Source organism: Danio aesculapii, chromosome 17 (assembly GCF_903798145.1).
Source record: "Danio aesculapii chromosome 17, fDanAes4.1, whole genome shotgun sequence".
In the NCBI taxonomy this organism is placed as follows: Eukaryota; Metazoa; Chordata; class Actinopteri; order Cypriniformes; family Danionidae; genus Danio; species Danio aesculapii.
In genome coordinates this window covers 46,203,871-46,219,349 of record NC_079451.1, presented here as the reverse complement: position 1 = coordinate 46,219,349, position 15,479 = coordinate 46,203,871, and the positions used below count along the sequence as shown (strand labels likewise).

Here is a 15,479-nt window from a genome sequence, read left to right as displayed (position 1 = left end):
TTTAAAAATGGAGTTGTTTTATTTTCCTTTGGCTTAGTCCCTTTATTCATCAGGGGTCGCCACAGCGGAATGAACCACCAACTTTTCATTCATTCATTTTCTTTTCGGCTTTTTCCTTTATTAACCTGGGGTCGCCACAGCGGAATGAACCGCCAACTTATCCAGCATATGTTTTACACAACGGATGTCCTTTCAGCTGCAACCCAGTACTGGGAATCATCCATACACACTTATTCACACACTATGGCTGCATTTGAAATCGCCTACAACTAGTATGGATTGAACTCGGATGTATTACATCATCCGACATTTTGTCATCGTCATGTGACCTACCTGCGTCAGATGCGTCGCTTCACTTCCATTCATGAATTCTCTCGTGGTGCATAATTGGAATCTTAGTTAAGCCTTTAAATTGCACTTCAAGATGAATACTAGTATCCAGAATCTTGCCGGAAGTAGTAAGTCATCCTGGTACTTCTCGCACAGTGTTCTATGAATTCGGACATACTATTTGGCTTTTATACTGTTTTTAGCATACTACATAGTATGAAAGGATGCGATTTCAGTGCTAACCACTGAGCCATCGTGTCGCCAAAATGGAGTTATATTTTTGTTTAAAAAATAATAATAAAAAATTATAAGATATATATATATGTATTGGGTGGCACAGCAGGTAACGCTGTCGCCTCACAGCAAGAAGGTCGCTGGTTCAAGTCCCAGCTGGGCCAGTTGGTATTTCCGTATGGAGTTGCATGTTCTCCCCGGGTTGGCGTGGGTTTCCTCAGGGTGCTCCGGTTTCCCCCACAGTCCAAACACATGCGGTATAGGTGAATTGGGTAAACTAAATTGTCCGTAGTGTATGTGTGTCAATGAGAATGTGTGCAAATGTATGGGTGTTTCCCAGTATTGGGTTGCGGCTGGAATGGCGTCCGCTGCGTAAAACATGTGCTGGATAAGTTGACGGTTCATTCCACTGTGGTGACCCCAGATTAATAAAGGGACTAAGCTAAAAAAAGAAAATGAATTAATTAATTAATGGCACTTCATTAGAAATTATAAAGTAATACATAAGTAAAGCATAGTGTTTGGCTTTTTTCTTTTCAGGATACTAGTATTCATCTTAGAGTGCAATTTAAAGACTTTATTAGGTTAAATAGGCAAGTTGGGTTAATTAGATAAGTCATTGGACAACAGTGGTGTGTGCAGTAGCCAATCAAAATATATATATATATATATATATATATATATATATATATATATATATATATATATATATATATATATATATATATATATATATATAAATTTAAGGGGGCTTTTTATCTTTTATTAGAGACAAACTAAATGAAATAAGACTTTCTCCTGAAGAAAAAGTCGGAGGTTTATTTATATAAATAATATAGGAAATACTGAGAAAAGAGTTTGCATGTTCTCCCCGTGTTGGAGGGGGTTTCCTCCGGGTGCTCCAGTTTCCCCCACAGTCCAAAGACAATCTCTATAGGTCAGTTGGGTAAGCTAAATTGTCCATAGTGTATGTGTGTGAATGAGAGTGTATGGGTGTTTCCCAGTGATAGGTTGCATAAAACATACGCTGAATAAGTTGGTGGTTCATTCCACTGTGGCGACCCCAGATTAAAAAAAGCAGAAAAGAAAAATAAATTACTGCATCTTTTATATTAAGTAACTTAGAGTTGTAAACACAGAACAGATCAAATATTCATTATGAAAATAATATATCTTTTTATTTGATTGAAAAAGAATAAAATAATCAGGAAATTGTTTAAAATTAAACAGTGTAACCAATTTGGACCTCTCGACAGTATTTTATTATTCCCATCAAAGACAAATCAAAGATATATTTGGTTTACAATAACCTAAATAAACAAATAAGACATCCCAAACATTTGCTGAGTATTACAGAAAAGATTAACAGTATATTTCATACAGGAGTTTGATTTATGATAAAGGAAAATATTATCAAAACAGTTTTTACTCATATTGACTTTATTAATAATGCTTTGTTCATTATTTCCCCCCTTTCTAAATCTACAGTTTGTGTTTTTATTATTACTTATGTGATTTGTATACTTCTAATAACAAAATTAGGATCAGAATCAGTTTTGTTGCCAAGTGTGCTTCACACACACAAGGAATTTGTTTTGGCTACAGAAGCTTCCAGTGTACATAAAGTGACAAGTGACAACACAAAATAAATATGAAAAAAAAAAAAAGATAAACATTAAACAGATGCGGTTAGTCAAGAAACCTGGATGTTGAGTTGTATGTACAGATTGTTATAAATATACAGGTTATAAGGTGCTGTGTACAAGTGCGAATGGAGAAGGTATTGGATTGTATATTGATATAAGGTGCTGTGTACAAGTGCGTATGAGAAAGTATTGCACATATTTATTGCACAGTAGGGGAATATTTAACTGTTCATAAGGTAGACAGCCTGAGGAAAGAAACTTTTCCTGTGGCTGGCTGTTTTTGTGCTTGGTGCTCTGAAGCGCCGACCAGACGGTAACAGTTGGAACAGGTAGTGTGCTGGGTGTGAGGCGTCCAGAGTGATTTTGCGAGCCCTTTTACTCACTCTGGAAGAGTACAGTTCTTGAAGTGTAGGAAGGGTTGTGCCAGTGATTCGTTCTCTCTTTTGATATTAAATTTCTTAATTATAAAGTATGTCTCATTTGTTTATTTACTTAATGTGGACCAAACATTTATTTGTCTTTGCCGAGAGGTCGGATGTTTAAGATGTTTAATTCAAATAAAAAAAAAAGAACCACATAATCAGTAAATCATCTGACCTCTCGGCAAAGACAAATAAATGTTTGGTATACATTGAATAAATAAACAATTGAGACATACTTTATAATTAAGAAATTTAATATCAAAAGAGTTTTTGCACATATTGACTTTTTAAATTAGCCCAAATGCATGTATTTTACATTATTTCCTCTTTTTTTAATCTTAAGTTAAATCTAAAAAATGTAAGTGTTTACATAAAATAATAAAATGTTTGATCCATAGACATTACAGCTATTTATTATATATATATATATATATATATATATATATATATATATATATATATATATATATATATATATATATATATATATATATATATATATATATATATATATATATATATATGTCTATGGCTTGAGCCTCCACGCGCCCCCTGTTGGAGCAGCTCCATCTGTCAGTGTGTTCTCAAACAGCGCCTCAGTCGTGCTGGCTAGGTACTGCATTGCACTACAATAGAAGCGCTCATATGTATGACACCGAATTGAATAACTATAAATAGATAATGTTGTCCTAGTTGCAGTCTGTTTAATGTCCGCTAATACAACTATGATTTAAAATACTCCCATACGTGCTGTATTAAACTGTAAAATGCTGTAACTATTCAAAATAATAGGAAAACCCCGAGAAAACTCTATTTCCCATGATGCCGTCTAAACAGGACAAACATAACAGTCCTCGCGCTGCAGTGTGACTGATATTTCACACACAGAGGAGAGCTTTACTTGTGTTTGATCCTGCAGGTCTCGACAGACTCAAGGTAAGAGTGTGACATACTGTGCACCTGCTTTTACATTCACATTCAATGTATTTGAAATAGGCTGCAATTATAGATCTCCAAGTGAATAAGTTACTGTATTTGTGCTGTATCTTGTTATTGCGTATAAGTACTTTTACTACAGTGACACGAAATACACTAAATATTTGTACAACATTTTAAATATGCTTATGTATTCATATGTATTGAAAGAATGGATCTTATTTTTAATTATTTAAAGATTTCTTCACTTCATTCTTCGCACTTTATTAGATTCAGACAAACTTTCCATATTACTATTATTAATATTAATATTAAAATATATTATTATTATTATTTGAGAAATTATGATTTTTTAAAATTGTGACAACTCAGAAACACATAATGTGTAAGCTATATCTAAAGGTCAGATAAGGACACACCAGTCTGTTGTTTATTGACTATATTGGCACACATTGTGATTTTTATGGTCTCCTTGTGAATGTCTCTGTATTGAGTGAAAGGGAAATGATTTTGTTTGTCAGCCATTTTTTGTGGGTCAGTTTTTTTTTTTTTTTTTTTTTTACTTTTATTGTATAACAGAAAGACAAATTTGGTACATACCATTTGCAAAAATAATCATTAGAATACTTACGAGGGCATCATGGTGGCGCAGTGGGTAGCACGATTGCCTCACTGCAAGAAGGTCGCTGGTTCGAGTTTCGGCTGGGTCAGTTGGCATTTCTGTGTGGATTTTGTATGTTCTCCCTGTGTTGGCGTGTTGACTCATGCATTCACACACATACACTACGGCCAATTTAGTTAATCCAATTCACCTATATGTGTTTGGACTGTGGGGGAAACCGGGGCACCCAGAAGAAACCCACGCCAACACACGGAGAACATGCAAACTCCACACAGGAATGCCAACTGACCCAACTAGTACTCAAACCAGGGACCTTCTTGCTGTGAGGCGAAAGTGCTAACCACTGAGCCACCATGCCGCCCTTCTTTAAGAAGTTTTTTGACAATAAAGGTTATGTAATAATCATTCATTTTCATTTTGGCTCAGTCCCTTTATTAAACACGGGTCACCACAGTGGAATGAACCGCCAACTTATCCAGCACATGTTTTACGCTGTGGATGCCCTTCCAGCAGGACCGTGCAGAGACTTTGTGAGAGCATGTGCTGAAAGAACCAAAAAGTGGGCGGGGGTTGGGTGGTGGAGTGAGGGACGATCGCGAACTGAAAAGCAGGTGGCACTTTCGTTAATTTTTGAGGGGCACTTTTTAGGAGAAAAAAGGGCAGTGCACAGGTTGTGGTCCTTCCAGCCGCAACCCATCACTGAGAAAGTTACGTAATAATCATTCATTCATTTTCTTTTCGGCTTAGTCCCTTTATTAATCCGGGGTCGCCACAGCAGAATGAACCACCAACTTATCCAGCACATGTTTTACGCAGCGGATGGGAAATCTGGGAAACATCCATACCACAGTCACTCACACGCATACACTATGGACAATTTAGCCTTCCCAATTCACCTGTACCACATGTCTTTGGACTGTGGGAGAAACCAGAGCACCCGGAGGAAACCCACGCGAAGGCAGGGAAAACATGCAAACTCTACACAGAAACAGCAACTGATCCAGCCGAGGCTCAAACCAGCAACCTTCTTGCTGTGAGGCGACAGCACTACCTACTGCGCCACTGCCTCGCCCTTATAATAGAAAAGATATTTCCTTTATTAGTAAGGATATTTATATACAGTAGGTCAGTGTTCAAGGGTGCGGGAGCTTTATCACAGTTTCAGTTGAATTTTGTTACGACTAAAAAGTGTATCGTAATAGTAATTGAACCCATAATAGTATCGCAAAAGCTCGGTTCATATTTTGTTCATGTTTATAAATATTCGATCAGCCTACTTTCAAAATTTTCCCACAATTATAGTAACAACATCCAGCATTTTCAATATTTATTGGTTGAGTTTTGATTAAAACATTATCATATTGACTCGTTGGTATAGTCCAGGGGTCTGGAACCTTTTTTCAGCAAAGAGCCATTTCTGATTGGTTTTATCAAATGTATTTTTTTAAAGAGCCATTGGGGGTGCGTATATTACAAAACCTTTATTTATTAATGAACAAAACCTTAAAAAATAACCAAAAATAACAAATATAACGCATCACAATGCATGAACAAAGGGAATTTATAGATTTTTTTTTCTTTTTGCCATCGCCACTAATGAATGTTGTTTGTATTTACATACGTGAGGTTACCATAGAAATGGAAGTTGCTTGCCCTTTATTGGTGTCACGATTCAAGTGAAACCAAAGCATCACATATGCGCATTGGTTAAAACAGTGTTTCCCAACCCTGTTCCTGAAGGCACACCAACAGTCCACATTTTCAACCTCTCCCTAATCAAACACACCTGAATCATCTTATCATAACATCAGAAGACACTCCAACACCTGAAGTTAATGGGTCAGAAAATGGAGACATCCAAAATATGTACTGTTGGTGTGCCTCCAGGAACAGGGTTGGGAAACACTGGGTTAAAAAGTCATTTTACTGTAAACTGAGTTCTTATTCATTTTGCTGTAGAAAATACAATGAAAAGGACACTGTAATTGTATTTTCAATAGGAAACTGATTTCTAGTGACAGTTTTTTAATCTTTAAAATATTATTGAAGAGAGAGAGAGCTGGAGAGTCACATATTTTTGGTTAAAGAGCCACATGTGGCTCCCGAGCCATAGGTTCCCTACCTCTGGTATAGCCTATATTTAAAAAATAAATAAATAAATACATGAAGTGTACGCTTACACTATTTCCAACTAAAAACTGAAAGCCTTTTGAACGTTTTGGTCATTCATTTTTTACATAGTAGGAAAAACGGATTGTGCAACATGCAAAAGACATTATACGCTAGAAAGGAAACGTTCACACAATGTTTTTATGATTCAAACGTTTGTTTTTATGCCCCCAAAACAAACTGTTAAATAATAACAAGACGTTGTGTAAACGTTCTCTTGGTAGTTGTATAATGCCTTTTGCATGTTGCACAATCTATTTTTCCTCTGGGTAAAATGGGCTGATTAAATGCTTACCAATACATAATGAACTCTGTACAGTGATACTGGGCTGCAGGAGGGTAAATGAATGTCTGTTAAGTGAATTTTTATTATCTACTGCAGTGATCGAATAAAATAAGTGAAGTATTGTTCTTGGAATATTCAGGCATTAACTGAGATTGTATTGGAATCAATGAATGAACGGATTATATAGAGTTAAATACAAATAAATACAATTCTGACTGTGCATCCCTATTTCATAATGAATACTGATGTTTAATGGTGAAACACAACACCTGTAACACATGTATTTTATTTGGCAATTTTATGGGTCAAAATTATACATTTTTCTGTTGTGAATCATTAGAATATTAAGTAAATAATATTAAGAAGTTTTGGTAACACTTTACAATAAGGTTGTATTAATGTTAGTTAAGTCATTTATTAACATGAACAAACTAAGAACAATACATGTGTTAGGGTATTTGTTCATGTTATGAAAATACAGTCGTTCATTTTTAGTTCATCTTAACTCACGATGCATTAACTAATGTTAACAAGCCTGAATTTGGATGTTAATAATGCATTAGTAAATGTTTGACTATGATTAATAACTGCTATAAGTATTATCAATAATTAGTTCATGTTAGTATTTAGATTAACTAGCATTAACTAATGAAACCTTATTGTAAAGTGTGACTGAAATTTGATAAATGTCCTAGCATAAATATGTATAAAACTCCATTTTTATTTTGCATTGCTAAAAATATTGAGATTTGGATTGTCTCGATATTTTGATTGGTATACTTTGAACCCTCAGATTCCACGTTTTTACACGTATATCGTGGTCAAATATTGTCCTATTCTAATCAATGGGAAATGTCTGGGTCATGTATTTTTAGGTTTATGTGATAAAGTAAATAAATAAATAAATAAATAAATAAATAAATAAATAAATAAATAAATGAATGAATGAATGAATGAATGAATGAATGATAAGAAATATAAGCTCACAGTACGTGATTGAGATCTGACCGTTCTTGTGGTGTAATTTTGTCATTTTTGTGGTTGTAAAAACGTGCACCGTTTGTAATGCTGCTCTGAAACACTCCATAAATGTTGTTCAAACTTATTTAAAATGAATCAACACAATTCTTGAGTTTTTTGGGAGGATAACTTAATTGTTTTATGTTTAATCCACTTAAATTAGCAAAAACAATTAAATTATCTTAATCCATTTGCGTTGGGACAACATGCAAGAACTGTATGGAACCCAACCCAGCATTTTTTATAGTAAATGATAATGATTGTGGGAGGCACGGTGGCTAGGTGGTTAGCATTGTCGCCTTACAGTAAGGTCACTGAGCCAGTTGGCATTTCTGTGTGTAGTTTGCATGTTCTCCCCGAGTTGGTGTTGGTTTCCTCCGGGTGCTCCAGTTTTCAATTCAATTCAATTCAATTCAATTCAATTCAAGTCACCTTTATTTGTATAGCGCTTTTACAATGTAGATTGTGTCAAAGCAGCTTCACATAAAAGGTCACAGTAAATAGGAACAGTGTAGTTCAGTTTGTAGTGTTTAAGTTCAGTTCAGTTTAGCTCAGTTCAGTGTGGTTTAAAAGTCACTACTGAGAGCCCAAACACTGAAGAGCAAATCCAACGATGCGCAGCTCTACAGGACCCGAAACATGCAAGCCAGTGGCGACAGCGGAGAGGGAAAAAATACTTCACTAATTAGCGAAAGTGAAGAAAAAAAACCTTGAGAGAAACAGTTGGGCACGACCATTTTAATTTCTCCGCTGGCCAAACGTCTTGTGCAGAGCTGCAGTCTCAGCGGCGGAGGCTGGAAGCTGGCCTCAGCGAAGACTCGTCTGTCTCTGGAGCGTCACAGGAATCAGTCTCATGTTCTCCACTCCTCCATGACCACCACAGTAGCTGCTCAGGATACGGCCTGGTCCAGGATATGGAAACCTTGGGATCATCTCGTCATTGGTCTTGGATCGGATCAGTGATTCTGCATAGTCTGAGAGCCTCGGGAAGAGTATCCCCAGGTGGAAATGGAGAATAAAGAAAATAATTAGCGTAGCTGCTGTTCATAGTGTATATAAACAAGATGCAGAAACCTGTGTGGAAACCCGCTAAGTGGTGCACTGAGTGTATGCAGTTTCCCCCACAGTCCAATATAAGCCTAATATTACATTTTTAAGTAGTAATTTAATAGTAATACACTTAAAAATGTTTGTTTAATATGGGTTGTATCATACTAGTATTCCACTGTACATAGACAGGCATAGCCATGAGTTCTGAATAAGCCAAAATAGGCTCAACCCCTGTTTACTGTAGTAAAAACCACTTTCGATATTCAAGTGCACTTTTTGTTTCCATGTATTAAATAAATAAACTTCCCCTTTTCTAATTAAATGACACACATATAAATATATATTTTTAAACTTGCAGGCTAATTTACATATTTCACGATCTGAATGATGATAATAAATAAGAAGTATTGTTTTTAATACTAGACAACACTTGATGTCTCTATCTCTGTCAGTGACTCAGTGACAGTTATAATGAGTACATTCTCTACCTGGTTCTGTCACTGTGTTTAATTCTTTCTGTGCAAGACCATATAGTATAGTGAATGCCACATGAACTGTAAAGTGTTTAATATTGGTAGTTCGATTTGAAATAAAAATAGCGAAATGTTAGTTAAGAGTTATATTTGTCGCCTGAGGAAACAGCTGTGATGATGAGGAGAAAACCCTACTGCTCCTCCGTGACATTGGGATACAGGTGATACAAGATTATCTATATCAGGCATGGGCAAACTCGATCCTCGAGGGCCGGTGTCCCTGCAGAGTTTTGCTCCAACACTAATCAAACACACCTGAACACCCTAATTAGTGTCTTCAAGATCACTAGAAAGCTACAAGCAGGTGTGTTTGATTAGGGTTGGTGCAAAACTATGCAGGGACACCGGCCCTCGAGGATCGAGTTTGCCCATCCCTGCTCTATATTAAAGAACTGCAAATAAGCAGATATTATAACAATAAATCAATAAACGCACATCTCGTTCTCTTTGCTGATCAAATAAAAAACAAAAGAGGAGGAGGAGCCGAATTCTGCCGCCTTTTTTTATCAAATTTAAAGGGGACAGAGGCGATAATTAAGTGTACAGTTTTTGAGCTAATAGCAAAAGCTTTAGGGGAGCTGAGTAGAAATATAGGGGGGCAACAGCCTCCCTAAAATAGGTCTAGCAATGCCCATGAGTGTGTGTCTGAATGAGTGTGTATGGGTGATTCTCAGTGCTGGGTTGTGGCTGGAAGGGCACCCGCTGTGTAAAACATATGCTGGAATAGTTGGCGGTTCATTCCACTGTGGCAACCCCTGACAAATAAGGGACTAAGCTGAAAGAAAATGAATGTATGATAATGATTGTGTAAAATGCTGTACAAATAAACTACATTAAATGACTTTGGTGTGTAGGAGATGAAGCGTGTGAAGGTGGTGGTGGTCGGGGCCGGTGTGGTGGGTTTATCCACAGCCGTGTGCATCGCTGAGACTCTTCCGTACTGTTCAGTGACACTCATTTCTGAGAAGTTTTCTCCTCACACCACCAGTGATGGCGCTGCTGGAATCCTCCTTCCCAAAGAGTTTCCTGGTGAGGTGAACACAAAGCTGACATTTTCTGAGACCACCAGATGATCACCTTGATTGTTTGTGAACTTGTGTTATCAGGCATTCCTCTTGAACGGCAGCAGCAATGGTTCAAGAAGTCTTTCGATCATCTTCTGGCCATCGCAGATTCTCCACAAGCTTCAGATGCTGGCGTCTACTTGAGCTCTGGGTAAAAATAATCATTAAACTTCGAACATTATTTACTTGCTCACAAACCGGCAACACTTTCATTAATCTTCAGACATTGTTGGGTAAGTTACTTCAAAAAAGTAATTAATTACTAATTGCATCATTCAAACTTAATGACTTAATATATGCGGCATGGTGGCTCAGTGGTTAGCACTGCCACCTAACAGTAAGAAGATCGCTGTTTCGCATCCCGGCTGGGTCAGTTAGCATTTCTGTGTGGAGTTTGCATGTTCTCCTCGTGTTGGCGTGGGTTTCCCCCGGGTACTCCTGTTTCCCCCACAGTTCCCCACAGTGCTATAAGTGAATTGAATAAACTAAATTGGCCGTAGTGTTTGATTGAGTGTGTATATGAGTGTGTATGGGTGTTTCCCATTACTGGGTTGCGACCCCTGACAAATCTGGGACTAAGCTGGATAAAAACACAAATAAATGCTTTATTATATGCTAAATACTTTTAGTTTTTGTCTAAATATCTAAAAATTCTTAAATTAAGAAGGATTTTCTAGACAAGTAAAAAAATCTTGTCTTTTTTCAGGAATAATGGCAAAATGATGGTGATGAAGCATTAAAATAAACTGATATAATACAATAAAAAACACATTTCTTTGCAAGATAATCCTAAAATACATTCATTCATTCATTTTCTTTTCGGCTAAGTCCCTTTATTAATCAAGGGTCACCACAGTGGAATGAACCACCAACTTATCCAGCATATGTTTTACACAGCGGATGCCCTTTCAGCTGCAACCCATCACTGGGAAACACCCATACACTCTCACATTCACACAACGGACAATTTTAGCTTACCCAATCCACCTATAGCGCATGTGTTTGGACTTGTGGGGGAACTTGGGAGAAAACCCACCGAACATAATAACCTACTGTACGTTTACTTCAAATTATTCATTGCTTTTTCTTGACTTGGTCTTAGTAGTGAGTAATGTGTATTTATATATCGCATTCATCGTGTATGACCATACACCCAAAGCATTTACAATCATGAGGGGGGATTTCTCCACTCCACCACCAGTGTGCAGCATCCACTTGGATAATGTGACAGCAGCCAAAGGTCAGCGGCACCAGTGCGCTCACCACACAAGCTATTGGTGGAGTGGAGAGACAGTCATACAGCCAATTCAGTGGATGGGGATGAGGGAATTTGGCCCGGACACCAGGGTTACACCCTTACTTCTTACGAGAAGTGCCATGGGATTTTTAATGACCACAGAGAGTCAGGACCCCAGTTTAACATTTCATCTGAAAGACGGTGCTCACTGACAGTATAGTGTCCCCTTCACTATACTGGGGCATTAGGACTCAGACCGCATGTTGAGCGCCCTCTGCTGGCCTCAACAACACCACTTTCAACAGCAATGTAGTTTTCCCATGTGGTCTTCCATTCAGGTACTGAACAGGCTCAGGGTGATATGGATTAATATTATTACAGGGTGATAAGGCTGTGGCTGCATACCTGGCAACGCTCCTGTTTTTCCCGGAAGTCTCTTGTATTTTAGACCTATCCCCCGCCCACCTCCCGTATTGCTTTGTCTCCCGGAAAACTCCCAGAATTTCCTATCCCCCCACCCCCCCGCTCCTCAGCTATTTTGGTTCACTTCCCATGCCCACCAAACCCACCGCGCAACCATCTTCATACCTGCTTCCCAGTTCGTGAGCCACTTCACCCCCGCTCGTCTCTCCACGCACATTCACAACCCGGATAAAATCTCCTGGATTTTATTCTCTGAATGTTGGCAGGTATGTGTGGCTGTGTCTTTAGTCTGTAAGTTTATTTTCATAAAACCTGCAGAAACAATTTCTTTATACGATGAACATTTTATATAAACACTGATCAGTAAACAATCTCTTCAGAGAATCATATGCATTCATTTTTGACCCCTTTATTAACATTTTGAAGCATTTAACGTTTGGGTGAATAAAAGTTCAACTTATCTTTGAGTCTCTCATATTTGAGTAAGATATAATTTAGTTTACCCAATTCACCTATACCGCATGTGTTTGGACTGTGGGGGAAACCGGAGCACCCAAGGGAAACCCACGCCAACACGGGGAGAACATGCAAACTCCACACAGAATTGCCAACTGACCTAGCTGGGGCTCAAACCAGTGACCTTCTTGCTGTGAGGCGACAGTACTAACCACTGAGAGAGAATGTTTTATTTTGGAGTCGTCTAATCCTTTATTGTGTTTTACTTTCTCACAGGTATCAGGTTTTCAAGGACGTTCCCAGGGATAAAAAGCCCTTCTGGGCAGATTTGGTGTTTGGATTTCGTTACATGACGGATCATGAATTGAAGCGTTTTCCTGACCACAAGTTTGGTCAAGCGTTTACCACATTAAAGTGTGAATGTCTGAGCTACCTGCCATGGCTTGAACAAAGGTACTTGAAAAGAAATGTTTCTATTAAATATATAGTAGCTATTTGGAATATAAATGAAGTTCGTAACACTTTCAGCTGCTTGATGAAATACAAAACTTGTTTATTATAAATGTTTATTAAAAATTCATTTAGTTTGATGTTGAAATGCATTATCAAATGCCAGTTTCCAGTGTTGGGTAGTTACTTGTGAAAGTAATACTCTACCTGACGAAAGTCTTGTCGTCGATCTCAGTTGTAAGAGCAACAAATAATAACTTGACTTCTAGTTGATCAATTGGAAGAGTGGCAGAAGGTAGATTTTTCCCATGAATCATCTGTTGAACTGCATCCCAATCATCACAAATACTGCAGAAGACCTAATGGAACCTGCATGGATCCAAGATTCTCACAGAAATCAGTCAAGTTAGGTGGAGGAAAACTCATGGTTTGGGGATACATTCAGTATGGGGGCATGCGAGAGATCTGCAGGGTGGATGGCAACATCAGCAGCCTGAGGTATCTCAGGCATATTCTTCAGCAGAATAGCGCTCCTCATATTCAGCCTCCACATCAAAGCTCCTGAAAACAAAGATCAAGCTGCTCCGGGATTGGCCAGCCCAGTCACCAGACATGAACATTATTGAGCATGTCTGGGGTAAGATGAAGGAGGCGTTGAAGATGAATCCAAAGAATCTTCATGAACTCTGGGAGTTCAAGAACGCTTTTACTTTAAATTTTCAATAACATTCTAACAACTTTAACAACATTTGTTGAATTCAATACTGGCGATATTTAAATGCGGTTTCTGAAATATTGATACAATTTCCATTCTTTCTCAGTGTTATTGTACAAGATTTAAATTTAAAGAGCCTCTATTATGCATTATAAAAGGTCATATTTCGGGGGTCTCCAACAACAGGCTGATCTGCATGTAAGGTCTAAAAACACTTTCATTGTCTTATAATATGAATAAATGTTCACCTAATTATCCTAATGACTTAGTGTCTGAAGAGAAAGACGTGTTTATGTTTTACCAGATCAGGCACTTCATATTTGGCAATGTCTCATATCGACATCGATACAAGCTGACAAAAGATTCGGACACAAAACAAATCATTTATTCAACTCTAAGTCGACTCTTTCCTTTGAGAATCAATAGTTTTAAACAGTGCACCTTTAGATTTAAACCTCAGCTGGATGTTTTCATTTACTTAGAGCTGTGTTACACACTGCATGAAAGGTCATTTTTATGGAACAAAATCAATGCCAAAAGTATTGAAATAAAAAAACCTGTTGAATAGCACAAAATGAAAAAACTAATACACCGAATTAACAAGTGCTTGCATTTTAATGACTTGGTTAGTATTTTTAGGTCCTTTTAACATAGCTGTTTATTTAAGCTGTGAATATTTTAACTAAACGATTTCAAACACTTTTCATACTTTAAAATTCCATAATTCATATTAAATTTTCAGATTTCACTTACAAAATATTCAATACTGTTTAGCAATTTTCGGTTTATTTTATTTCATTTCAAAAGTTCGCCAGTAATGTCTCATAATAGGAGCTCTTTAAGATTTTCGATTGAAGACTTTGTCCATTTTTTTGTTCTGTTTTTGGCAATTGAGTACAATTGTTGAAATAACACCATAAACAATTTTTCTAATTTAATTCAAGCACTATCAAGAAGATGTTTCTGTTTTTATTAAACACCATTAAATGTCTATTTTTCTACCAGGTTTATAGCAGTCGGAGGTCAGATCATTCACGAGAAGGTGACGGATCTTCATAAACTGGCCCTGAATTATGACGCCATCATAAACTGCTCAGGCCTGGGTTCTCGCTTTCTGCTGAAGGATGAAGAGGTTTATCCAGTGCGAGGACAGATCCTGAAACTGCACGCTCCCTGGTTGAAGAACTTCATTCGGGATGGAGATGGAAACACCTACATCTACCCGGGTATCAGATTCGTGTCTGTGGGCGGGACGCGGCAGGCGGATGACTGGCGGATGGAGCTGGATGAGCGGGACCGCGAGGGCATCCTGGAACGCAGCGTTCGCCTGGAGCCGTCCCTGAGAGCCGCTGCCATCCTGGGTGAGTGGGTGGGACTGCGTCCAGCTAGAGAGAACCTGCGTCTGGAGAGGGAATATGTGAATGTTGGAGGTCGAGCGGTTCCTTTGGTCCACAACTATGGTCACGGCAGCTGCGGTGTGACTTTGAGCTGGGGAACAGCGCTGGACGCTCTCCATCTGCTGAGGAAAAGTCTGTTGGAAAAACCTCCTCAAGCCAGACTCTGAAGATTTATACTGACTGATATTACAGCATTTAGACAAGCATTATGATGACGAATGACACTTTAATCTCACAGGGATCATAGTTCACCCACAAATGATCATTCCGTTATCATTTACTCACCATCCACTGACTTTCTTTCCACTGAGTTTCTTTCAACTGAGTTTCTTCTGTTGGATACGAAAGAAGATATTTTGAAGAATGTTGGAAACAAATTAATTAGTAATTGTTACTACATATTATAATATTTTTTCTCTATTTTTTTAGGAGAAAGTCTCATTTTGTTTTATTTTGGCTAGAATAAAATCTTTCTTTTAAGGTAAATAT

At 37.7% G+C, this 15,479-nt stretch overlaps 1 protein-coding gene across 1 annotated transcript; it reads left to right on the top strand.

Annotated features, from left to right (window-relative positions):
* Positions 1 to 3,375: 3,375 nt before the first annotated feature.
* On the top strand, positions 3,376 to 15,463 carry ddo (D-aspartate oxidase). The gene is made up of 5 exons (XM_056477576.1): positions 3,376 to 3,568; positions 10,103 to 10,277; positions 10,355 to 10,463; positions 12,705 to 12,881; positions 14,599 to 15,463. The coding sequence occupies exons 2-5, from the start codon at positions 10,106 to 10,108 to the stop codon at positions 15,155 to 15,157; spliced, it is 1,017 nt and encodes a 338-aa protein (XP_056333551.1). The 5' UTR covers positions 3,376 to 3,568; positions 10,103 to 10,105; the 3' UTR covers positions 15,158 to 15,463.
* Positions 15,464 to 15,479: the final 16 nt, after the last annotated feature.